General features: G+C 35.7%; 5 protein-coding genes across 5 annotated transcripts; 2 read left to right on the forward strand and 3 right to left on the reverse strand.

Moving 5' to 3' along the window:
- Positions 1 to 408: 408 nt before the first annotated feature.
- On the reverse strand, positions 409 to 2,381 carry K444DRAFT_715763 (uncharacterized protein; the record flags this gene model as incomplete). Its single annotated transcript, XM_024888360.1, has 2 exons — positions 1,307 to 2,381; positions 409 to 763 (listed from the first exon to the last, which is right to left on the reverse strand). The coding sequence occupies exons 1-2, from the start codon at positions 2,341 to 2,343 to the stop codon at positions 409 to 411; spliced, it is 1,392 nt and encodes a 463-aa protein (XP_024740631.1). The 5' UTR covers positions 2,344 to 2,381.
- Positions 2,382 to 13,701: 11,320 nt separating this feature from the next.
- On the reverse strand, positions 13,702 to 15,092 carry K444DRAFT_641429 (glycoside hydrolase family 18 protein; the record flags this gene model as incomplete). The annotated part of the gene is made up of 3 exons (XM_024884619.1): positions 13,702 to 14,752; positions 14,802 to 14,902; positions 14,958 to 15,092. The coding sequence occupies 3 exons, from the start codon at positions 15,090 to 15,092 to the stop codon at positions 13,702 to 13,704; spliced, it is 1,287 nt and encodes a 428-aa protein (XP_024740632.1).
- Positions 15,093 to 17,647: 2,555 nt separating this feature from the next.
- K444DRAFT_584641 (SGNH hydrolase) lies at positions 17,648 to 19,869 on the reverse strand (the record flags this gene model as incomplete). The annotated part of the gene is made up of 5 exons (XM_024877880.1): positions 17,648 to 17,881; positions 17,946 to 18,369; positions 18,457 to 19,164; positions 19,266 to 19,447; positions 19,519 to 19,869. 5 exons carry the CDS (start codon positions 19,867 to 19,869, stop codon positions 17,648 to 17,650), a joined length of 1,899 nt encoding a protein of 632 aa, XP_024740633.1.
- Positions 19,870 to 21,096: 1,227 nt separating this feature from the next.
- Positions 21,097 to 22,858, forward strand: K444DRAFT_492695 (glycoside hydrolase family 18 protein; the record flags this gene model as incomplete). The annotated part of the gene is made up of 8 exons (XM_024873224.1): positions 21,097 to 21,145; positions 21,237 to 21,418; positions 21,468 to 21,588; positions 21,638 to 22,083; positions 22,144 to 22,381; positions 22,429 to 22,487; positions 22,535 to 22,737; positions 22,789 to 22,858. Coding segments are annotated over 8 exons (1,368 nt in total), but the record flags the coding sequence as incomplete, so codon positions are not given.
- Positions 22,859 to 23,793: 935 nt separating this feature from the next.
- K444DRAFT_626783 (uncharacterized protein) lies at positions 23,794 to 24,889 on the forward strand (the record flags this gene model as incomplete). The annotated part of the gene is made up of 2 exons (XM_024882702.1): positions 23,794 to 24,329; positions 24,379 to 24,889. The coding sequence occupies 2 exons, from the start codon at positions 23,794 to 23,796 to the stop codon at positions 24,887 to 24,889; spliced, it is 1,047 nt and encodes a 348-aa protein (XP_024740635.1).
- Between the last annotated feature and the right edge of the window lie 2,059 nt (positions 24,890 to 26,948).

Here is a 26,948-nt window from a genome sequence, read left to right on the forward strand (position 1 = left end):
AATTAAATATATTAATTTTAATTAATAATAATAGCTTGCTTAATTATATATATAAGATATTCTTTAAAAATATTTAATAGAAGAATTAATAATTAAATAATTAAATAAACTTGAATTAAAATTATTTAAATATATAAAATGTATTTATATATTTATAAATAATAACAAAAAAGGAAATAATATTTCAAATAATCTAATATATTATAAAACTTTAGGGTATTTAATTTCTTAATATTTTTATAATAAATATTATAAATAAAGAGAATATTACTTAAAGTAATTATTATAAGATTATTTAATTATTAAAGAACTTGAAAATAACAAGACATCTAAATTCATATTATTATATTAGTTTAACTCAATTATTGAAATTAAATTTATTTGATTATTAACGAGGAATATTATTAATTAAGAAATAGTAATACAAGTCCCAAATGATCTCAACATCTGTCCTATAACTACAAACCCCCCAATGGCTGGCGCTGCATAAAACAAGATAATATAAGCACTCCCTATTATTACTGTAATCCAACTTTCCCCTTTCTTGCGGTCTAGTTTAATCAATGATATGATAATCAAGATGAAAGGCCCAATTGCTCCAAAGCTGAGCCAGGTCATGATCCAGACACGTTGGGCATGTGTGCTATGCCCTCGGTGGAATTTAGAGAGACCACCGATGATGGCCACTGGGACCAAAGTAGCCAAGAACGAAAACAAGAAGGCCACGAAGAAGTTTCTGAGACCCACGGAGTCCTCAAACACCCTTCTTAACGCGCCCGCAGTGGGAGCCATAGTGACCGTCCAAGGATCCGTGGATTTGCGTCCCGGGTCTGCGCTAGAGAGTTTATAAGAATCCATCTTCCGGGTTCCGTTCTTCCGTTTTATGGGATTCATGTACGGGATCAGAATAACGTTCTCAGATAGGTTAGAGGAAGATCCAAGGGGCTCGGTGACCGCTAGTTGAACTTGAACAGCGTCAGCGCCCGCTCTGGATATCGGTGGGGGGGGGGGGGGGGGGGGGGTTAGACCAATGCCCGTCTTCTTGATGAGAGTCTCCGCAAATGAAGACAAAAACAAAATCTGCGCCAGTGATAATAGAACGGAGGTCGCGTGTCTTTTCGGGCGAACTTTGTTCCCCGTGGCATCGTTGTTCGATTCTTTTGCCGCTGTTGAATCTCGACCTTGATCACTGGCAAGTGTAACCCTCGAGGCTTCGATCCAGTATGCGCTCTTGACTTTTAGATATTTGGAATCCTCCTCAGAGTCCTTACTAATAAAGACAGATTCAAGAGTCCATTGGGGTGACTGTAGTGTAGCCCCCTGCTCGGCACTGGGGTTCCGGCGGAAAATATCCTCACCCAGCTCTCCGACCGTTCCCATGAAGAAACATCCTTCGCCTCTTTTCACAGCTTCCTTCATTATCGAAGATTCGACCATATATAGAGCTGCAAATTCTGGGCACAGGCCTGACCCTAAGAGATTCAACACGGAGACAACTGCGTATGGAGCAACCGTGAGGCCAAAAGCCGCGTAGCCAAATCGCTCAATTTGGTCCCCTCGAGCCTGGTATAGCGTAAATATAGTGTATATTGCTTGACCAAGCGAGACCAGAACTTTGACCCAGTTATAATTATACGAAAGGGTAGTCCTTTTAAGAGGTGGTTCGATGAAGGTTGCATTTCGTGGAACAAGTGAAATACAATAGCCGGGGGGGAGATGATGATTACCATGGATCTGATATTCGGACTGGCTCAGATCATCCCCATATATGAAATCCGTAAAATTCCACGGCGGGTCATACATCACAAAACGGAAATTCCTTCCCTCTGGCTTTCCTGTGTTAATCCCTAGAATGGCATTTTCCTGGGAGGAAGCTATGGGCAAAGGATTTTCAAGAGAGCTGTTGCCACCCTTTGTCTGTTGCACAGACAGGCAAAGAATTGTGTTCTCCAGAGTGTCCCCATCCCGCGGTTCCCAGTCGGGCCCCCTAACGACCATGCAAAGAGCACCAGCTTTGGCAGCCATCTCCAGGTCTGTCTTCGCCCAAATCGCTAAGCTTGTAATTCCCAGAATGCCACGAAACGCGCCAGCAGCTGGAAAGAACAGGGCGGTTAGAACAACCATTATAATCCCCCGAGTCTTTTCGCCGGGTAGAGAGCGAGTCGTTGCGGCGTGCGCCGCATAGTTGGCCAGATAGAAGATTATAATATCACTCCACTTGGTGGGCGTACAGAGCAAACCCGGATTTTCATGATCTGAACTGCCGTTTGGCAGGGGGATCGTGATATTCTGCAGTAATGGAAGGCCTTTGGCCACTGGGAAGAATATGAGCAGCGGGTACATGTTGCGAGTGAGGAATGAGGAGCCAGATATGAGATCGCTTGGTGACGGTGAAGATCGTTTTTAGTGAAAATTCAGAGAAGGTGTAATAAATGCATGGGCCACTTTGCTCGAGACTCAACAGTTGTTGAAAGCTTGATTGTCGTGGCAAGCTGGGAAGCCAATATTGACGCCACTTGCTAAATTAAGAATAATTATACATCGCCTGGCAACCGGCAATTGAACGCTGGATTCTGAATGGCTATATTACAGTCTAGTAATAATGATCTCCATCTATTCACGCTCATTCGCGCCAGAAGATCTGCAAGACAACGTGTCACGAACTTTATACCGACTTCAGTACCAATAAACAGCTCTCGCTGATTTGATATGGGAAATCAAAGGCAAACATAAAATAGCTATATTAAAACTTATTTATTAATAAGAAATTATTTCTTTTTTATAATAACTTAAAAACTATTTTAAATATTAAACAAATTTAAATATAAAGGTAATATTTTTCTTTTAAAATTTTATATAATATTATTTATTATTTATAAAATTAGTTAAAATAATAAAAGTTTTAAAATTTATTTATATTATTAATTAAATTTACTAATAAAGCTAAATAGAAAACATAATATATACTTTTATATAAGGCCCTTAAATAAGATATATTTAATAAATCTAATAATAAAAGTGAAATTAATAATTATAAATAAATATATTAAAGTTATAAAAAGTATAAGATTTCTTATTAATAAAAGAAAGTTATATAAAGCAAAAGTAAAACAAGTAAAACAAGTAAAACAAGTAATTTCTTTCTTTTATTTATAAAGTTAATAAATATAATTTTTTTAAAAAAGAGCAAATAAAAGATAATAATAATAAATAATAAGAATATAAGAATATATATAAGTTATTTTACTTTATAGCTTCTTTTTATATATTAAATAAAATTCCTATTATAGTAAATAAGACTGGGTTTTAATATAATATTAGAATTAAATTCCCTAATTTAATTATTATTATAATAAAGGTAAATAATTAGATAGCAAGCCTATATTAATTAAGGCGCCCGAGCGCCGCTTTCTCTAAGGGATCAAGACCCCTTCTACGCTATATCAAGTCTCCAGCTAACCAGCCGCATATTTGACAACATAGTAACTGATTCCATCGAAAGTTATAGTAATGGGTTGGTTATCACTCAAACCGCCCGTGCCTCTATATTCCTTTCTTATCTACGCCTCAGGGATCTATAAAGATTAGCTGGATGGCAGCGAGCCGACCCAGCAGGCGCCTTATCCAAGTATTGGCTGCGACCTTTCCCCTCTAGTAGAGGCTTACATGCGGGAATTCTTTTACTGGCCAACTTGAACCATTAGTCTTCGAATGGTTTCGGTAGCGCTTTTTTAACTAATACACGTGCGTGGTTTTGGTTGGCCGCGCAAGGAGCCTCCCTCCGTAGCCGGGCGAAAGGAAAATGCGTGGACAGCTTTGGTCAGACTCGCTGAATATTCTGCTAATAAAAAAGGTCTCCTCTCCTCCTTGTTCATGAGAATAATTCTTCTATAGGTAGGCTTGTTATCTTTAAGATAGGTATCACACCATACTCAGACCACTTTCTCAATCAAGCGGCCACCTATAGGCTCAGAAGTTATCCGGGGCATGTCTGCATACGCATGTAAAGTAAGTACAAGTACGAATATGAAACCTTATACCGAGGCCGATAGCGATGCTCCTGCCAAAACCCCGAAATGACATTGCATAATGCATTTGCGTATATTGCACTCGATACTAGAAAATCAAAATTTAATAATTAATGATTCTATTACTAATACGTAATATCCAAGCCTTATTGGATATATTTAAGTTATTTTGGGCTAATTGGATAAAGCAGATAGTATTGATTTTAAGAATAATTCAAGTTAATAGATTATAGGAGTGTGAAGCCTGTTATTCACGTGACTTACCTCCTCTCTCTAATACCTCGCAGTACTGGAAATCTAACAGATTTATCTAATATTAAATTGATAATAGAGATGTATATAACAGTAAATAATTCTTCCTATTTATATATCTTTTTAAGCCTTAGAAATATATATATTTCTAAACTATAGATATTCGAATAGAAGTACTAGTTTATTTACTATTAATAAATATTTACTATCAAATCTAATTAGTTAAAATATATTGAGAATAAAATGCTACTAATCTCACTTTATAGTACTAATATATATATAAAATTAATATAGAAAATCAAGATAATAGTTAATTCTTTATTTATTATTAATCTTATTATTTCTAGCTTCTCTATAGGTTTTCTATTCTTATACTGAAATATAGAGAAAGAGAAAGAAAGAAAGAGAAGAAAAAGAAGATATATATATAGATTTAAAGAAGTAGTTATTATATATTAGAAGTACTAATTTTCGGCGATTTTCAAGCGATTTTCGAGTATTTCTTACTTTATTCTATTATATTTCACTCTATTATACTTTACTTTATAAGCTTTCTATTTATATACCAAAATATAAATAAAGAGAATAAAAGAGTAAGAGAAAAAGAGAGAAATATCTATTTTTAGAAGAAGTAGTTATTATATATTATAATTACTAATTTTCAGATAATTTTCCTGTAATTTTTAATATTTCTTATTCTATTTCACTTTATTCTAATTAATATAAAAATACTATTAATTACTAGAAACTTGAAATCTCTATAATATTTATTAACTAGCTATATAATAAGAGTATTAGAGTTAGTATATAATATAGATTATATATAGTCTAGAAATTAAGTTTATTTATATTAATTAGCCTTATTTTTCTAATACTAAAATACTAACCTTTAATACTTTATAATAGTATAAATTTAGAAAATGAATTTTAAGATAATATTAATAGTAAAAATATATATAATAGTAAAAGATTATTCTATTTTTTAGCTTATTTAAATAGAAATATATATATATTTCTCTATTTAAATATCTAGATAAAAGAACTATCTTATTTACTATTATATAGCCTATTATTATTATATCTGGATTTTTTATAAAGATTAAGAATATAATACTACTAATTCTATTTAATAATATAAAAATATATATAAAATTAATATAAAAAATAAAGGTTTTAGCTATATCTATATTAGTAAAAGTAGTTAATAATAGTCTTTCTATTATAGGGCTTCTAGTTTAGTATTTTATATATTAAAAAAAGAAATAGAAAGAAAAAAGAAAAGAAATATATATATATAAATAAATAAGTAATTATAATAATAGAAGAGTTATAGAAATATAGAATAAGTTATATAATATTTACTTTATATTAATTATTTCTTTACTTCGATTATTTAAAGACTCTTTTATACTATCTGACTTTTCTTTCTTATAACTATTTTCTTATTATTATATAACTTTTATATAAGCTTTTAGTATATTTCAAATAGAAATAATCTATTAAAAAACAATTCAGATTTAAGGCCTATACTAGCTACTTTTATCTTCTATCTCTTTAATACTTTAATATCCTCTTTTAATATAATTATTATAGTTATTTATATGAATTAAGATAACTTTCTAGTTAATAATAAAGGCAAACTTCAAGTTACTATTATCCGGATAAGCTACTTCTCTTATAAGATAATATATAAGACTAATATAATTAGCTTTAGGCTTATAAAATAATAGTAAAATAGAATGAGATTATTAGTATTAATTAAGTATTTAAAAGACTTTTTAAATTTTAGAACTATAATATAAACTATATAAATACTTTTCTAATTAGTAAAGTACTATATAATTATTGAGTTTTTGAAGCTATTCTAATTTAATACTAGTAAGTTATTTAGCTAGTCTAACTATAAGACTTTTCTAATTAGGTTTAATAGAGTTTTATAAACTACTAATCTATATAAAAAGTATATAAATAAGTAAGAAATCTTTATAAGCTATATTAAATTAGAGAGTTATTATAATAGTATATATAGTAACTATAAAAGGTAAAATAAGAGAACTAATTATAAAGTAAGAGATATAAATAAATATAAGTTTAGGTATATAGAGGAACTACTAAAGAAAGAGTATAAAATAGTAAGAGAAAAAAAAACTATAAAGCTAGTTAACTATAAACTAGCTAATAGAAAAAAGACTTAATAAATAAAGCCTGGTTATATAATAAATAAAGGAATTTTATATATTTAAAAATACCTAAAAGTATAGCTTTTATATATAGCTTTTATATATAGAATTTAATTATCTAGTTTCAATTTTATAAGATAAACTAAAACTCTAGAAATACCTAGTTAAGAGCTAAGTAAATAAATAAGTTCTAACTAAATATAGCTTGGATTTAATTATAATAAAAGATCCAATTATTTCTTATAATTAATAGACTTAGTAATATGTTTTATATAAGTTATATAATAGAATTACTTAAGAGAAATAGATTTAACTATCTCTAGATACTAGTAAAAAGCAATTATTTTCCGATATTTAGTATTAGTAGTAGAAGTAGAAATAGAAGGTTAAATTAAAGGTAGTAAATAGTTATTAGGCTTTAGAAAGAAATTAGAAGGTCTAGAAAATAGCTCTTCTAATATAGATATATTAGATTCTAATAAAGATATAGAAATTAAGTAATTAGATAAATCTATAATAAGCTCTTTTAAGACAGATTAATTTATAATTAGATTAGAGTTTACTAGTAAATCGAAATTCTAGATAAATATATATTAGAAAAAAGAATAAAAGAGAAAATAGATTTATATAATTATTTTAAACTCTATTCAAGAGTTAATAATAATAGAAGAACTAGAAGTTTTATATTTTAGTTTATTTATCTTAAAAGTTACTTTAGAAGTTTCATTTCTCGGAATAACTAATTATACTCTAGAATTTATAATAAAGAGATTATTAGAATTAAGAATATAACTAAGCCGAATTAGTTCTTTATATTTAGTATAATTAAATATTCTAAAAGTATTATAGTCGGATATATTATTTAGTATCTATATAATAATACTTGCTTTAAATTTCTAGATATTAGTAAATAGTAGCTTAAAGCTATAGATATATTTCTTAACTAATTAAATTATTAATAAAGTAATATTATAGAACTTAAAGTTCTTTTTATTACTAGAATAAAGCTTAAATTACTTTTTTTGAAACTAGAAAGTAATATAGTTATTATATTATAAATAATTATAAAACTAGTATTCTTTAAATATTAGCTAAATATATTCTAATATAAACTTCTTAATAGAGGAAATTATATAGTTTTAGAAATAATAAATATATTTAGCTATAAATATTAGTAATTATATAATATAAAAGAAAAAGATATATTTACTAGCTTTTCTATATTTTAATTATATTTTAGTATTTTTCTAATAGGTATCTAGTAATATATATTTGAATTTATATATAATTTAATATATTAGAAACTTTTCTAATACTAATTATATCTTATTCTTTTTTCTTTTCCTATTAGAGTTACTTATTAGCTATATTAAGGTTATAGAAATAGTAGAAAATAGCTTTATAAAGTTATTTATATATTAAAAAATAGAAAGTTATCTAATATAAAAAGAATTATATACTATAATAATTAGATTATCTCGATATCTAGTATTCTGAATTACTTAAAATTCTATTATACTATAAAGGCTATTATTAGTAGAATTAGCTTTATTTCTAAAAGTATAAAATCTAAAAAAGAAAAAACAAAATAAATAAGATATTAGAACTTACTAAAAACTGCCTATTAAAATAGATCTAGAAGGCAGCTATTAAAAGATATAGGTACTAGAAATGAGCTAGCTAAGAAAAAAAAAAGAAGCTAAAATACTACTAGATATTATAGGAAGCTAGCTAATATTAGGTTATATAGAAATAGTAAAATAAGTAATAGAAATAGATATTTATAGACTAGATTCAATATTATTAAGTCTATAAATATAATACTAATTACAGAATTTAATAGTAAACCTATAAAAGCGCTTTTTAGAATTTCAGGCTATATTTAAGTAAATATCTTATTATAGAGTTATATGTTTCGAAAGATTAATTAAAGTTAGTTTAGATATTATAATTGAAATTTTAAGAGAAGTTAAAAGATTTAAAATATAGAATTAGTTATATAAATAACTAGAAAATAATTTCTATAAATAAATAATAAAGAAGTTAGAAAGAGAAATATATATCTTATATATTTAAACTAATTAACTCTTTCTAAAACTATCTATAATTCAAGCTATTATCTCTAATATAAAGAAAGCTTTCCGAAAAGATTAGTAGTACTATAGATTAGAAAGTCTAATTACTTTATAGTATCTGAACTCGGAAATTAAGATTAGACTAGAAGATTTTACTTAGAATATCTTCTTTTATAATAGCTGCTTTATATTTCCTATATAAAATAACTAATTTAACTAGAACTAGAAGTATTATAATATATATATAATTATAAATTATAGCTTGAAGTATATTATATATATAAATATATAAAAAAGTATTATTATTTATTTTAATATTCGAAAGCTTTAAAGTATTAAAGTTAATACTATAAGAAAGTAGAATCTAGTAGTACTAATTAAATATTACTAGTATTTATTAAGATCTATAAAAATTAGTATATAGAATAAGCTAAATAACTAAAAAAAATATATAAATCTTATTCTAATACTTATAATTCTCAAGAATTCTATTATAGAGATTTATATTTATAAATTAACTATATTATTTAGTCCTTTATTTCAGATACTAATAAAGGAAAAAAGGCCTTCCCGAAATATAATTTTAGTATATAGGATCTATTCTAATTATATATATATTCTATAAATTAGTATATTTAAAAACCTTATTTCTAATTCTAGATATATAAAATACTAATAATATAATTCAATTCTATAAGTTCTGAGAATTATACTATTCTTTATTTACTAGTTCTATAAAGTAATTCTATAAATAAATATTAGCTAGATTATATATATATACTAAAATAAGATTCCGAATAGCTTTAACTAAAAAAAGTAATATAATAAATAATATAAGAAAGCCTAACTTATATATTACTAAAATAATTAGAAAATCTCTAGCTTCTATTACTAGAATTTAATATACTAATTCTTAGTACTTTTCTTGAAATAGAAATAGTCTTAAATATAAAGAATAGAAGAATCTATAAAACAAGAGAAATAAAAGTATATTTCTATAATAAGAGAAAGCTTATTACCTTTATTAGCCCGAAAAAATATAGAAATATAGCCTAATTAAATATAAGTTATAAGATATTACTATATTACTAAATAAGATATATAATTTAATATACTAATATAAACCCAAATAATAGCTCGAGAATAGATATTAATATATATATAAATATTAATACTAAATAGAGATAGCTTATTATATCTATTAATTAACTAAATATAGTTCAGACTAAATATAATATATTCTCTTTTATTTAATTATATTTTTCTTATTTATTAAATAATAGCTTTAAAATTGAGAATATATAATATTACAAATAAAATATCTTTATATAGAATCTAATTAATTAAACTATATATTTATAAACTGAGATTATAAGAAATTAATTAAAAATAAGAGAAAAAGAAGATATTAAGTAACTAAATAGCTATTTTTTCAGAAATAGTTATATAAAAGCCTTTATCTATAGCCTTTAATTCGGCTATTATTAAACTCTTTCTATAGGATTTCAAATAGCTAAATATTTCTTTCTTTTCTCTTAAATATATCTATTTATTATAGAAGTCTAATCTTCTTCTATAGATATATTATTTGAAATTTATTAATATTATATCTATAATATTAAAGCTTAATAACTATCTTATTATTAGTATAGCTTATCCTGAATAGTATAATAATCTGAATATATAGATTTAGTATATTTTAAGTAATTATATATCTGTAAATATCCCAGAATTGTAGTTATTAATAAATTATTCTTTCTGAGACTATTTAGCTAAAAATAGTTTTAATATTTTAGGCGATTTCTTTAGTTATATAGTCGGCCTATATCCAGCTAATAATATAAGCTCGGATTAGGTCTAGATCTATTCTTAAGTAATGTATCTTAATAGATTTATAGAAGGTTATAGATATTTTAATAGTTTTAATAATTTTTGTAGTATTATTAATAAGGAAAGTATAAAATCACGATTTCTGGAAGCAATTAAAATTAGGTAAGGCTTACTAAAAAGCGCTAAATTATTATAGTAACCGAGCAATTTTTAGTGCATTAATTCCCTCAAACTTTACGAATAATAAATAGTTGATATTGAAGTGTATTTATTACTAATAATAATAGCGAGTAATATATATAATTAATTCTCGATTTGTAATTGAACCTTAATACTATTAGTTCCAGGGTCCAGCCCTAATTAAATACAGTATTTCTAATACCTAAAGTAATACTAAAAGTCAAGTGCAATATACCAATACACTGCGCAAAGTGCGAATGCACTATGTGCGAAGTGCTAATGTCGAATGTAATTAAAAATCGGGGTTTTGGCAGTACAAGAGTTAGAGGCCTCGGTACCTTAGGCCCCGGGGCGTGCATCTTACTCCCGCTAACGGCTAAGGTATGCGAGAGGGCCGGAGAACAGGTGAGGACAGATTAGTGTAATTGATAGTTTAAACTAGTTCAAAAACTGTACTTTTCATCCTTTGCCAGTCCGTTTGCCGTTTTCAAATAAGTGAACTAGTTAGTTTGAAACTTTAACTTTGTGGCCGAGAAGAGGTGTTCCGGCTCTGCTAGTATAGCGGAATCGATGGCATCTCAAGAGCTAGCTTTCTTAAATGAAGATATACTTGTTACTGGGTTGTTCAGAGCCACTAATCACGTGTATCAAGGGTTTTGACCTTGAGAATCGGCTAAGTGCAGTAATGGGCGTCTTTGTCCACAATAAACTCCTGATTGCCGCCTTGCTCTTCTAGAAATAGGAGGAATTAGTGATCCGTAATAAGTTCGGGCCCACTTAGTATAAGATCAGTATCCTCTGGTATATAGATCTCCCAAAGGTCCTGTACTATTCTTTTCGCCCTTATACTTCACGCCTTCTTTATTGCCCAATTCTTATTAATATATGCCCATTTATTAAACGGGGGTTAGAAGCCTAGAGGCTAGTACGAATGTATAGAGTGAGTCAAGTAAGTAGTGAGTCATGTGCAACTTTCACGTACTCGCTTAGCAAGGTCAGAGGAATGGTCGCTGCGGTAGTATTAGTATAGAGATCTGTTTATATAACGCTTAGTAATTTAGTTAATGCATCGAGTTCCCGAACTTGCCAAAACCATTTATCCTATGGATTTAATACTGAAGCGGCCACATATACAGAGGTATCTTTAGTCATCTGGTAGTATTTGTCAAGCTTGCTCCGCCCAGAGTTAAACATCTTGCTAGGCTATAGGTAATCCTTAAATTACGTCTCCCCCTCCTCAGATTTACTTTGAATACAGTCTATTACAGGGAAGACATTATTAAGGGCAGATAAATTGGACTTTAAAGCTTCGGTAGTTTGAGTAATAGACTCAAAGAACTCCTAAATATGGCAAAGAAGCTCCCAATTATTATAATTAGTTAGTACTACAAGCTCTAGAACGGTGTTTAGACATGCCTCTCTCCTTTAATTCTGGGGGTTATAACCTCAATATTAACTAATTAGAATATTTATTTCATTATAAAGCTCTTTAAAACCTCCTTATACTATAGCCATTTCCGAATATTAATATAAAGGTAAGCATTATAGTTGCTTTATAAGAGGTAGAAGATAGTTTCATATTTCACTTACAAGTCTTTATATATTATTAAGTAAGGAGTCCGTTTGTCTAAAGCCTACTAGATAAGTACATTCCCTTGTCCTCTTCCCAAATTCACATTACATCTAGTGAAAACAAAGAGACCTATTAGTCCGTTTATTCCTTTTGCTATTAATGCCAGCTACGTTTCGTTCTCCGCATGCTTACGTTATTCGAACGAGTAATCTCCTTCCTTGCTCGCTCTTGAATCTCAAGTTCATTTGATATCCGGTTTATTATCGCATCTGGCTCCTGGTTCCCATTCCTATCCTCTACGAATGTGCGTTTGCGGCTACCTTCTAATATAGCAGAGGTTCCAGTATTCAGTGGCCGTTCAGAGAAGTGATGAAGGCCGCATGTTCGAGCACCTCAGTAAGCGTTGAATCCGAGAAAAGTGCGCTACTCCCGGCTCATAATCCGATACTGCTGACGAGCCGACGCTCCAGGACCAGGGGCCTCTTCTAGAAGCGGCAACTGCAACGTGCCGCCAGATTATAATATTTATGGAAGTTCCTAGGCTCTCTTCGAATTGACTAGCTAATATATGGCTAAGCTGGACACTGTCCCAGTTCTTATTCTCCGTATCCCTCCGAGCCCACAAGAACGAAGACTGTAGCATTGCAGTGTTGAAGACTAGTAGACCGGGCTGGTTATAGAACAGTCGTACAAGCCAGGTATAGTAAACAAAAAGCTTACTAACCTCACGTAAAAGGTAATAGTGGAACATCTTTATTGACCTGCAAATACTATATCCTTTATAATATAAGGTTACGAAACTGATAAAGCCGTCCTTAATAAAGATATTCGGCCGTATACCGTACAGGGTATTCCATAGCCGGAGGCCGGTAGCTCAGTCCCTATTGCAGGCGGGCCAGATGTAATATGAAAAAGGAGTAGAGGCCGCTCTAAGAAGCGGTTAATGCGGCGATGATATAGCGCAGCTACTGGCCTATGCTATCTCCCCGATTCCCGCTTTTGAAAGAACTCCCCCTGAACCCAGTCGTGGTCAAGCACCCGATTAAGCAGCCAGCGCTCTTTGCTGCGTTACATTTGGTTCAGTGGGTCATCTTGGAAGCTCCAACCCCGTTTATTATTTGTTGGGTCATCCTTAAGGTCTCGAAAAACAAGTGTAGGGACAATGTCCTCTAGCCTCGTAGGTATGTATGAGAAGCAGGTCCTCGAGTTCGTATTAGGCAAGGTTAACCTGATTTCGAATAAAATCTTGAAACTTCGTCATTTCAAGTTCCGTGTCTTTGTAAGACAAAGTCTTCCCATCTTCAGATCAAATGATATGGCCTAGGCTTGCCGTAGTATCTCGGATCTTCTTTCCATATGCTCGAAACTTCAAGGCCCAGTTTATTGGAGCGCTGCTGCTGTAGGTCATGAATCGATCTCGCAATACGTCGAGAATGTCGGCCGGGTATTCAACATCTCCTCACTCTACTACCATGACAGCCTCTCGAAAAGAATATTGGAAATATGTAATAATTGTAACTTAGGTTTTCTAATTAAAACCTATACTTAAAGGCTTAAAGCCCATTTAAGCCTTAGGGCTAAGTTTACATCCCGTTCCTCAAATTATCGTACTTACTCTCTGGATAGCTCAAATAATTCAAACTATTCTCCAGCCCCTTAACCCCCCCAAACGTCTTGATCGTAGTCCCAATCAAACTATCTACACCGCTTTTATCCATGCTAACCTCCCACCACGAACTCCCTCCTAGCCCCATCCCCTTCACAAACTGCGCCTTTACCTTCGCGATCTCGGGGGTATCATAGCTAACCATATACTTCTTCGCAGAATCATAGCTATACGATGCTCCAACCTTGTCGAGACTAATTACTTTAGAATTATATCCTGGTGCAGGCAAAGCCTTGTAATCCCACACCCCAGCAAGGCCGAAACTCCCCGTTGTGCCAGTCCCATTGAATGGCTTCCCAGGGCCGCCGGTACCTGCAAACGCGCGTCCGTATAGTGGAGAACCCAGATTGATTTTCGAGGGACAGATACCGCCAACCAGAGTATAATACGCCATCGCCGAAGTAGTATTAAACGGTGTCGCAGCTGGGATCTGCAAATCCTGGAAAACATTGGCCTGATGCCCAGCGATCTTATCCCAAGAACCGACGTAATCGAAACCCATGTAGTTCCAGAAATCGAGATATTGATCCATGCCCTTGAAGTCGAGCTGTTTGTACTTGTCTGGTCCGGCGGGTGAGGCGTAGGAGAGCAAAAAGGATGGAGAGCAAGTGCGGATAGAGTAGGCGTCCATCCCCTCTCGCAGCTTCTTCAGGAGATCGACCATTTGTGCGGCTTGGGTCGAGTCAGTCACGTATTCGTAGTCCACGTCTATTCCGTCGAAGCCGAGGTCGGTCATGAGTGAGATAGCTGTCTTGGCGAAATTGGCGCGGAGGGAGTCGGAGGCCAGGACAGGAATGATGTTTGGTGAGTAAGTGGCGCCGCCTATTACCATCAAGGTTTTAAGGGAGCGATTGGCTTTTTTGAGGAGGTAAAGTTGCTTTATTCCGCCGTACACGTTGGTTCCGTTCTCGGAGGTGTTGTCGCCTGGGTAAGATATTTGGAGGTCTGCCCATTCGTCGGACAGGAAACTAGTATTCCATTAGATAGGATCTTCTACTAGTTAAAGGGGTCGATTACACTTCGCCAGTTGTGGTATTGATGTTCATGAAAGAGTAGGCGACGTGCGTGAGTTGGGTAGCCTGGATGTCTGTGACTTTGAAATTTCGGGCATAGATGTCCTGGGAAACACATAAATTTTGGGATTAGACCGTGACTTGAATCTTTTTCACATACCCAGTTTCCAAAATAACCAACTGCGCGCATACCGGCACTCTTTGCACACGTGTAACTAGGAGAGCCTGACGCAGTTGGACTCGCAATGGCAAAGCCAACCGACAAAAAAAGAGAAAGGATCGAAGTGCAATGCATTGTGATAATCGCGAGATCGTGTGAAACAGCAGTAGTAGAAATGAATGACTATACTAAGCTTATAAAAAGGGAGTACAAGTGTCGACGAAGAACAGCGATGATTCAATGCATGAGAAAAGGAGTTCAAGATATATACAATACTCATCCCCCAAAAAGCTAATGCCCCTCAAATACCAATAGATTAAAGAGACTATGTAACTTTACTGGTGATTAGCCTTATTTTAGGCTGTAGGTCATTATGAACAAAGAAGAGAGTTTGAGGGCGAAGCCCTGGAGCTTGTTTTACTCATATTAATCCGCGACTCGAGTCAGGGCAGGAATCCTTAGTGGTCCCAGCGGATTCCAGAACATGATATCCGAAGAAACCGAAATAACGGAAACATCCTTGATTTGCGGGCGTGAAGGGGGCATGCCAAATACGGTTTTTGGGAGATTGGGATGATCAGCGAAACCCGCCATCAGCGCCTGATTCGCTGGCCGTAATCAATCTGAGTCTCGGAAGTCGCTTGTACCACCATCGGGGCCTTTATTTTCACTTGCCGAGCCGGTGCCCACTTATACTGAAAATATAATTTTAATTTTAATGAGTCACGATACGGAGATCACGGCATCAAGTAACGGGATTTCAGGGCATTTTGACCCTCCTTTCCTTATAGCGCGCAAATTAGGGAGCTGTGCCCGCTTCAAGGCCTTATAACTCCAGGCAATTAACCCTAAATCTATATTGTGAGATGCTATAAAACATTTGCAAGGTTCCGGAAGATTATTAAGGGTTATAGCGCTATTAGTAAAGCAATTATAGTACTTAGATACTATAATAGTAATTGCTATAAGGCCATTTAGTAAGAGAGCTTTTATAAGACCAAGAAATAAGCCTTAAAAGAATAAAACCTCTTATTCGCGATTTATAGCTTTAAGATCTTATAATTTTATAATTTTATATTATTTTCTTTATAATTATTTAAAAATGATTTTGTAAATTTTATAGAAATATTAAAGAATTTCTATATAGAACTAGTAGATATTATAGGTATTATTTAAAGTATAAAAATTAGTATAATATAGTAGTAATTTATATGTTATAAAAATCGCATTATTTTAATAGTTTTCTAGTTTTAATTCTATAATAAAAAGTAGAGTCATTTATATATAACTTATTGAAATTATATAAGGAAGATAGCTTTTTTTATAATTCTAGATATATATATATATTCTTTATATTTTATTATTTATATTTTATTATTTATATTTTATTATTTATATTTTATTATTTATATTTTATTATTTATATTTTATTATTTATATTTTATTATTTATATTTTATTATTTATATTTATTATTTATATTTTATTATTTATATTTTATTATTTATATTTTATTATTTATATTTTATTATTTATATTTTATTATTTATATTTATATTTTTATTATTAAATTATATCTTATATTCTAATATATTTTATATTAATTTTTGTTTTATTATAATTTCTCGCTTATATTATTATATTATTATTATAATACTAAATAAATTTTAAGTTAATTACTTGAATTTATTTTAAAGAAAATATATATTAAAAAATAAAAGTAATTTATAAAATTAAAAATTAAATTCTAATATAGTTTTTATTTTATTTTTAATAATTTTATTAGCTAAACTAATATTAAGTAAAACTTTTTATTATAGTTATTATTATAATTAAATATATTACTTTAATACTAGTAATTAAGAAAGCCTTATAACTAAAGCTAAATTAAATTAAAATCAAATATTTAAAATATTTTAAATTTAGTATAAATGCCCTATTTTTAAAAGAAAGAAAAAAATAAGGATATTAATATTAACTATTATTTTATTAAAAACAATATTAATAATAAAGAAATTAATTTCAAGTATATAATTATAAAAGAAATAATAGCTAATATTTTTATTAAATTAAATTTTGAACTAGCTTTCGAATTATTATAATTAAAACTAAAAGCTTATTAGTTTTATTAATATTAAGCTTTAATTATAAAGAAATATATTAAATTAGTAATATAATATCTTAACTAGCTTACTACTTTTTTTAATATTAGACTTAATTATTAATTTAGTACTTTTTACTTCTATTTGTAATTCGTTATTTGTAAATCTTACTAAGCTTACTATATATTATTAATTTAGTTATTTGCTTTATTAGCTAATTTATAATATATCGGAAAAAGTAGACTTGGCATTATTTATATTGCTAATGAATAATGGGAATAAAGACTCTTTGGACACTTTCTCTACTGTTTTTATCTTTACTCTACTGTATCTAGTTATTCTACGCATCGTTAACCTTCAATATATCGCTTTTGTATTAATATATTGATCCCATTTCAATACAGCTCGCAAAATGCGGCCCAATCAGCTCTTTGAAAACCGCGATAAGCAAGACGTGAGGCAAATGGCTCAGGCGTCAGCTCAGGTTAGACCAGCGACTGCTCAAGTCTAAAGAAAGGACTCGGTTTTGGAGATGTCCAGTTGCGGCGCCGATCGTAGTGATATTAAACACAGCTAATTTAGTGACAAATTATCCATTACCACCACATCCGCCTTGGTCGCCGCCACCAGCTGCGTTCTGCACTTTATTATTGTTGAAACATCGCGATCTCGTCCAGATTGGTGAGTTGAACCACGCATGCCATTCATACCCATTCTCGTCTGGCTCATCGAAGTACTGGAAATTCCAATTGGTGATACCAAGACCGAAGCATGAAGTTGAGTTGGGACGGAGAGACTGTTGGCCCCAGTCCCAAGATGCCCACTAAAGATAATTTAGCGCAATTGCCCTCGGTCGTGATGTTTAAAAAAAGAAGTGGATGATTTACCCCAGCACCGTAGATATCATATGCATCCAAAACAAGTTTATACCAACTCTTGCAAGACTGCTTTGGAGCTGTCGGCGGCGGGAACGGTCTATTCGTCCGCTTAGGGCTGATACTATATGTATAACTTCCGAGCACATTACTTCCCCCAAACTTCCAGTTCATCGGATTTGAGCTGGAGCCATCGCAGCCGTCAAGAATTTGGTTCATGGCCATGTTGCATTGATTTTCGTCGAAGCTGCTGGCGCCGTTGCTGAGTTGCAGGAGCCATACGCTTTCGTCTGGTGTACCGACATTGTAGGGCTTGCTGTAGGGCCAGTTGGCTACGTTGGTGGGGTGGCCTGAGGCGACGGAACTGCAGAAGTCGGCTGTGTTGGAGTAGAGTGAGTAGGCGCTTGCGTATGCTTTGGAACTGAGAGTCTGGAAGCTGTTGCAAACTTAGTACCGAATGCTTGAAATTCTGTCTAGGCCCGCCAAAGAAGGGACGGCTTTGAGAGATTCGAGAAAAACCTACCATGTCAAGGCGCTTGCAGCGCAGCCAGGCGGCGAGATTCCTAGAATGTCAGCACGAGCAATCCGAACCTGGTCAATTGCAAAGCCGGCCATAGCTTCGTGTCCAAGTTTGTTGGGATGGAAGATTTTCCCGGTCTCATCAGTGAGAAAGTACTGGACAACATTGGATAGGGTGCCGCTGGTGGGGCAGTTCGGAGCCGTGATCCCCCGTTTAGCGAGTGCGTGGAGGTCTCTTTTCGCTTCCTTCTCCCTCTGTTTTTCTAAGATTGATTCTTCCATCCAAGCTCCCAGTTCAATGGCGTGCATATAATCCAGCTGTTCCATCCTCATTGCGTCAAGTTCTACTTCCCCAGAGGATGAATCATTTCCTCTGATGCGTAAAGGTCCAACGGGAACCTGATCCAGGTTGGCCGGTGTAGTATCCCATTTGAAGAACATAACACCAGCATTGGAAGGATGGTTCGGGTTTGGAGAAGCCCCGGGCTCGCAGAATTGCCCGTTCATCAGTTGCGGCCACGGACTCCAATCTGATACCATTACTTTGGCATTGCTGACTTTTACGAATATGGCTGCATCTGAGAGGAAGAAGTTTGTGAGGCTGACAAGGTTGTTGAATTGGGAACGGTGGTCTGTGGTCAATTTCAGGCCGCCGAATGGCCATCCCCAGTTCTCTGTGGTTCCGCAGGCTGTGGTTTCTGCGTTGAAATAACTTGGTAGTTAAGACGTCAGCTCTCGCTCTTTTTGCCCTCTGGTGATTCCCATGTCACGGCACTGGACACTCTTTCAAAATGGCAGGGGAGAAAGTCTTACGGCGCGTAAGTGCTAAGTACAATTACTCCATTTTTATTCATTTTCGTATCGATTGCTTGAATAAGAGCTTCGATATTGGTTCCTAAAAACGAATTGGCATTTTGGGTCGCTTGGGACATTATATTTTGGCAAGCGCTTTCCGAGGAGAATCTGTTTACAATGCATGTTGTAATGATGCTTGACTGGCACTCCGATCAGTTTCTTGTAACTCCTTCAACGCGTGGATAGAGGAGAATGAACATGGCAAACTCACCAAGCACAAGTCATTTCCTCCAGCAGTCAAAACAACCAAATCTTGTCCTGGGTTCATTGCGTCAATCTGGCCCATGATATCCGCAGACGTATCCCCAGAACATGCTAAGTATTGGAAGTTCTGAACATTGGGAAGAAATCTGTGCATGAGAATTGGATACGAATAGTCGTATCTGGAACAGTCGACGTCCGATTGAGCATCGCTATATAGGCTCCCCGAGCCAATTCCAGCTGTGAAGGAATCTCCAATCGCAGCAAAGCTCTTCACCCATGAGAAGTCATCGTATGCTTGTGCAGAAACCAGACGAAAAAATACAACATGAAGCAACGAGAGTAAGAGAATGAATAACATCGTCGACAGCTACGTAAGCAAGCGTACGATTGACAGATTGAAAATGGAAGTGCAGCGCGAAGGGATGAGGGGACTGGAACAACATGAATAAGTTGAGATAAGTTGCAAATAAAATAAGCTGACTTTCAGGAGTTTCTGCGAGCATCCAACATACCGCTCCGAAATGAGAAAGTAGTTTTACTCAAACATCCCTACTCCCAGGGGGGAAAGCCAATTCCAAATTCCCAACAAGAAGCATTGCAAGGACCGAAACAGAACGGAGAGACACTCATCCACGCCCCCGTGCTTTCCGCAGGATCATAGTCTAGATAGAGCTTCAGTAAGCGCTAACACCAAAATCGTTGCTCACATGCTCACGATGTTTTTCTCTACACTATTTCATCATAATCATGTTGTTTTACTGCTTACCCACCATGTTTCCCCCCCTAATACCACCCGAACAAGGAGAACATCCGAGGTGCGGTGTTCATGCATGTAGCATGTCAGGGTAGGGCAAGAGATCGGACGACTACTAATTTGAAACCCCAGCCAGCCCGCCACCTTTGTTGATAAGCTTAGTTTTATAGCTGTGCGAATGCTTGTGAAGCTCTTTTTTGTGCTGATTTAGCTCAGGGCCGCGATCGAGCTTCGATCAATATGCATGCAGGTGCAACTATTGGCGGCCGCAGGCTCACCCAGAGCTGCACAATTTACTTATTAACAACCCAAACAGCCGTAACGAGGCAGGGGGTGTCCGGGCAGGCACGGGCAAGAAAATCACCGGAATCGGTTTGAACACCCTTTTTCCGCCTCAAGTCTCGCTACGGCTATTTGGGTACGAGTAGATAAATTACGGAGTAAGCATTGGAGGAGTTAACTAGAGCTTGATCCCTTGCCTTTGGAGGCCTCCGTTCGTCGGCCGATACTCTTCTGTAACTGCACGGAAGATGCACTAGTTTGGTAAGGTACGTGCAGACAAGCTTGGCAGGACCGCCGCAAGATTATCAAGTCCATCAGCAGGATATTCAAGCTGCCTTTGTAAAATTCTAGAGGATTATCATTTTCCTCAACTCAACACATCTTCTTGTCGATAATTCTGAGTTTCCTGGTTGTGCGACGAAGTGTTCACTGTCACCATACTGTGTATTCTCTTCCTCGCGACCAACTTAGGAAGCAATGGTGCGCAGTCACTTGAAAATAGCTGCTGCTTTTCTATTGTGTGTTTCCTTCGCAACAGCTCAAAGCACTAGTTGTAGTCCATCGAACCCTTGTTCGGTGGGTTGTTGCGGCAATGGGGGTTTAGCAAATAATCCGTAAGTTGGCATACCAAGGAGCGCTGCATCTTTGAATTGTACTAACGGTTGGAAACAGTTTCATTTGTGGAACAGGTATGCATGCCCAGAAATCTATCTTCACAATGTTCACATTTTCAGGCCCAGATTTTTGCGGAACTAGCTGTGTTGCAAACTGTGACTACAAAGCTGAGTGTAATCCAGGAGGATGGGATCCCATTTATGTTAATGCGTCCTCCTGTCCTCTCAAAGTTTGTTGCAGTAGATTTGGATTTTGTGTACGTTATGGGCGTCTATATGAAGCTTAATTGCTAAGCAAGTTTTCAGGGTACAACAGAGGAATTTTGTGGAAGTTCCCAGGTTCCAGAGCCTTTTTGTGACGGAAATAGCGCTGCTGGGAGGATTGTTGGTTACTATGAGGGCTGGAGCGAAGAAAACACCTGTGAAAGTATGTGAAAATACCTGCCAACTTTGAACAGATAAGTTGACCAACCTAGCCTTTACGCCGGATCAAATCCCACTGGGAATATACACCCACATTAATTATGCCTTTGCATCAATTGATCCCTCAAGCTTTCAAGTTGTTGCCATGGATTCCTTTACAGGAACTCTATATCCCCAGATTATCGCCCTAAAAGGCAAAGATCCAGGCCTGAAGATTTGGATCAGTATTGGTGGATGGTCTTTCAATGATCCAGGACCAACAGCTAATACTTTCTCGACTCTGGCATCATCTATCGAGGCTCAAAATGAATTCTTTGCTTCCCTGATTTCCTTCATGTCAAATTACGGGTTTGACGGGGTTGACCTTGACTGGGAATATCCCGTGGCCCCCGAAAGAGGAGGCAACGAGGCAGATTTCGCCAATTTACCAACATTCCTGCGGAATCTTCGAAATGCCCTTAATTCGAGCGGATTTTTGTTTGGATTATCAATTACTTTGGTAGGTCCAAGGACGCGGACTGTTCAAAAATGATCTAGTACAACAGACTAACAAATCCAGCCCTCGTCCTACTGGTACATGCGGAATTTCGACATTGTCTCAATAGATCCTATTGTAGATTGGTTTAATATAATGACGTACGACCTTCACGGGACGTGGGATGGAACGGATCCTTACATTGGCGCTGTAGCGCTTGCACACACAAATCTGACAGAAATTAATCAGACGATGGACCTGTTATGGAGAAATAATATCAACCCAGCTCGTGTAAACATGGGCATTGGATTCTACGGAAGAAGTAAGTTCCAGTTCGATTTATAGAGACTCGAATTGATCTTGTCGCAGGCTTCACAATGAGTGATCCATCTTGCTTGAAAGCCGGATGTCCTTTCTCCGGCGGCGGAGTACGTTTTCGAAGCAGCCCTCCGAAGGCATAGCTAATTTTCATTAGAATCCTGGGCCTTGTACCGCTTCTGCTGGCATTCTTTCTTATCAAGAGATTGAACAAATAATTGCTGCTGGCGCAACCGTAACATTAGATCCCGTAGCTGCAATCGAAATCGTGACCTGGGACACAAACCAATGGGTCTCTTACGATGACACTCAAACTCTGAAGATGAAGATGGAATATGCTAACGGGAAATGTATTGGAGGGTATGTAAGAATTCTCTGGTTGTATCGTCTTCCTCTGACCATAATCTTCAGTGTGCTTGTCTGGGCTGCAGATTTGGATGACCAGACTGGAAGCGCTATCAACGCTTTAGGGGCAGCCCTTGGATTGGCCCCACGTACTGTATTTCCAGCTCTGGATCACTCAGACACCGGGCCAGACTTGGGGACTTTCAAGACCTCAGGATTCACTGGCAATGCTCAAGCTGCCCTCGATGCAAAAACATCAAGGCGGTCCAGAGTGAGGAGGAGCTAAGGAAACATGGAGGAAGCGGTGTATTTCTTCTTGTTATACAGGGTTTCAAAACAAGCTCTCAGGCTGTGTTGTTGAGTAATGATATTCCGATTTGAAGGTCCCCAGAGACAGTCCATCACATCCCGCTGGGAGGCAATAGTTCACATTGTTAGTACGCAACCCTTCAAAGACTCAGCACAGTCCAATAGTAAATCTTAATGGACTCATTCAGAATCATGTATTTGATAATTTTGATTATATAAATTCATTTTGAGTTATGGACTGCTCTAATAAGCACTTAAAGCTTTTCCGTGAATAGAGCGGATGTTTATCGAGGAAGTGAAATGTAATACCATCTCCGGCGGCGATTTCCTGCCTCACCTACCCAAATCTTAAGATATTCCACTACAGAAGGAACAATGCAAAAAGGGTTCTGGTGCTTATGGACTATCATCATAGTCTAGAGGTCCGTCTGGTCGGCATGCGCTAGGGGTGCCCAGCGTCGATTTAATTTAATAGACTTTGGGTACCCTTAGGTTCCTTGGCCTCGACCCCACTATCATCCGAAGTAAGCCTGTATGCTGCAAGCCCCCCTTGATGCAGATTCGTACCCTGCCTGTTCCAGGCCTAGATTCGGCTTAGATCGTAGAGATCGCGGCCGACGGCTCGCAATAAGTGACTTTCCCTACTAGTATGACTTCTTCGTCCCAGTATCAGGACCTATTGTTTTGACAACACGACCTTGCAAAATACTTCACTTCTCTATCCCCAAATTGGTGAGCTTCTGGCAAAGAAGCATTGCAATTATGTGGCAGTCGTATTTGAAAATATCACGCCTTACTCTTGTTTTCATTCTCCTCACCACCTCACTCGCATGTCCTGATCCTTGGGAGGCTCTAAGACTTCCCGATGGGAAGATTATAGGAGGAGCTTCCAAACCATTGACCTTACGCAATGAATCAAGTCACGACAAAAGATGGATGCAGATGGTTCCCGGAAGATTTGGGTACGGAGATCTTTGGCCAGGAGGCACAATAATTTATTGCATGGGTGCTTCAATCACTGGAGCTGCAGACCGTACCGACATGCGTCTGAGCCTTCAGGCCGCGTGGAAACTCTGGGTTGATGCAGGAATTGACCCAAATGTCCAGGATTTCAGAGAAGGGACGGTTGGGGACTGCTCCTCCCCAGGAAATGGGGCTCTCACTGTTGAAATTTCTTCTGATGGCACAATGCACTCAAACTATGGAAGATACTCGGACGGTTCAGTAATGGTGTTGATTCCTAGAAACGACGTAGGTATGGGGGATAAAATCGCAAATTATGCACATGAAATAGGGCAGTAAGTTTGATTACGCCCTCGCACTTGATAGTTCTAATAACTGTTGTAGTGCTTTCGGACTCCTCCACGAGCATCAGCGTCCCGATGTATGGACAGCAGAGTATGGCGGAACAGCCGTGACGCCAAGCTTTTTCTTCAATTGCCAAAATCTTAAAGATTTTGCTGCTTTGGAAGCAACTAGGGGAGCAAAATCCGCGGGCGAAGCGTGTCAATCATACAGCAAGGCCATTGAGTTTGAGTTTTCCGCCTCTCATTTTCTACCGGAACCGAGGGATGAAAGCGGTGTGGCTGGTGGACCTCTGGACTTGAAATCAATCATGATATACCCGTCCAGAGCTGGTGGAATCAATCCTGGGACCACCCCTGCAACAGGCAGACTCGTCTACACTTTGTGGGACGGCACCGAGATTCTACCAAGATTTGTCCCCAGCCAATTCGACGTAAAGAACATGAAGTCACTCTATCCAGCAACTGCACCACAGACAACTCCCTGTTTTGCCTTCCAAGCTTGCAGTCCCTTTCAACACATGTTTAATCAGGTGGTGGGCTGCCGCAGGTAAGCAATGAAAGGATTTGTTCATTTAGGGAACTAATCTGGACATTGTTGGATTATTAAGGGGTCGGAAGAATGATATGTCTGTCTAATCATGCTGTATCTAGCTAAATTGGAAGAATCAAAAGGAAATGTTCGTGATCAAAGTGACAGATCTGGAGTGTTACGAAGGCGGGCGGCATTAAAAATCGTCCATCCGCTAAAAAGCGAGGAACACCAAAATCGCTACCTTTGGAAAATCACACCAAATCTCAATGCAGCCCCTAAAACTCTTTAAAATAGCTTTGTGAGGTAGAAAAGAAGCATATCTAACTTTTGAGAAATTTTCTCAATAATTAAATATAATACGGAATTACGACAATTTTTATATTGTGAGAGTCAACGTTATGCCCGCCCTCGCTTAGCAAATTGGACGATTTTTAATGCCGCCCGCCTTCGTAGACAGAATTTCTGGTGAATCCCATATCAAGGCTTGTTATACAACCTATTGTGGCTTCTACGAGCTTTGTTGGATAAACTCAAGCAGGGTTAGAGGTTCTCATATACAATTTGAAGAGGTGAAAGTCAAGACCTTGGTATTCCCATTGTTTGAGGGGTGAAGATTTTTAGCAATGCAATTCTACTCTGTACGAAGATTGCGGCATAAAGTGACGCGATTACAGGGCATTTGTACCGCAAGTCGACTTTCAGGCCACTTTCTACCACACTCACCCACTAAAGCCCCCTATATCTCCAGGCTACTCTCCTGTAAGCACGCTGTAAATTATAAACAAGGGGTACCACATCTTTAGAAGGCATATCCCCTGTACTTACAGGGGCAAAGTCGCTAAAAGGTCCTATAATAGCTCTCTCACAGCGTCCGAGCGCTACGGTTGCTCCGCTAGCAGCACCATAACCCTTGAAGATCTTCCACTACCTTGTAAATGTCTTACAGCCCTTGTTTTAAGGGTTCAGGCCTAGAGTTACAAGGCTTATAGCGGGCGCAGTACCTTAAGCCACACCCTGGAGCCCGCTGAGACCCCTACGCGAGCGTAAATGCCCTGTAATCCCGTCACTTTATGCCGCCGCAATCTTCGTATTTCCCCTCTCAACAAGACTGGTCGGCATTTGGCCCCACTCTCTTTCCCTTTCCTTGTTATTCTCTCCAACGCTAGGCCTTCTAATAGTGCCTGAATTGTTTGGATCACTAAATAGCCCGCTCCTAATTTTATTTCTCTGGCCAAGTTCGGCCGCTGCTACTTTGCAAAAAGCAGCGGGCTTACTTCAAATCTCCGGGGTTCCTTTAACTAATCGCAATACTGCGGTTAAGGAAGGCTCGACCCGCTCGAGGTTCTTACGGGAGATTGTCTTACGGCTAGTTTTAGGATGGTAGGTCAACGGCAGTCAAGTAATAATGCACCAAGCCAACACCCGAGATTAGCATTGTCAACTTGTAAATTATTAGGAACGTCAGCAATGTTGTACGGATATTGCGGCATAAAGTCGTGCGCCTTCAGTATATGTGCCCTGTAGCTATAGCGCTTAGATACTGGAACTTGGAGGTTTTATAGGGCACTTTAGCGACCAAGTCCCTGTAAACTTACTTACAGGAGCATACTCTAGAAATATATTTTAATCTCTTAAACGCCTTACAGGGCTTGAGTCTATATTTACAGGGACTTCTAGCGTCTGCCTCCACTATAATCTGAGCCTGTAGTGGACAAATAGTATATCTCGGCCAGGCATGCCCCGAAGTCGCATGACTTTATACCGCGATATCAGTACCCTGGCGAGTTCCACCAGCGGCCGCCGTAACATTACAATTACCAACTTACCCTTAACACAACATTAGTTCCAAATCCGCTACTCGCTAATATAAGTAATTGACTAATTACGCCTCTTGTTTGCTAATAAAAAACTTATTTTAAAATAATATATTACTTGCGAAAAAGCAGACTAGAATAAAGGTTCATTAAATCAAAAGTATTAATATTTAAAATCAAGTAAATAAATATCTTAAAAATATTTCTTTTAAATTTTCTTTTTAAATAAATTAGCAAGTTTATATAATTCTATAATTTTATATC

This window comes from Hyaloscypha bicolor (genome assembly GCF_002865645.1).
Source record: "Hyaloscypha bicolor E unplaced genomic scaffold K444scaffold_50, whole genome shotgun sequence".
NCBI classification, from domain to species: domain Eukaryota; kingdom Fungi; phylum Ascomycota; class Leotiomycetes; order Helotiales; family Hyaloscyphaceae; genus Hyaloscypha; species Hyaloscypha bicolor.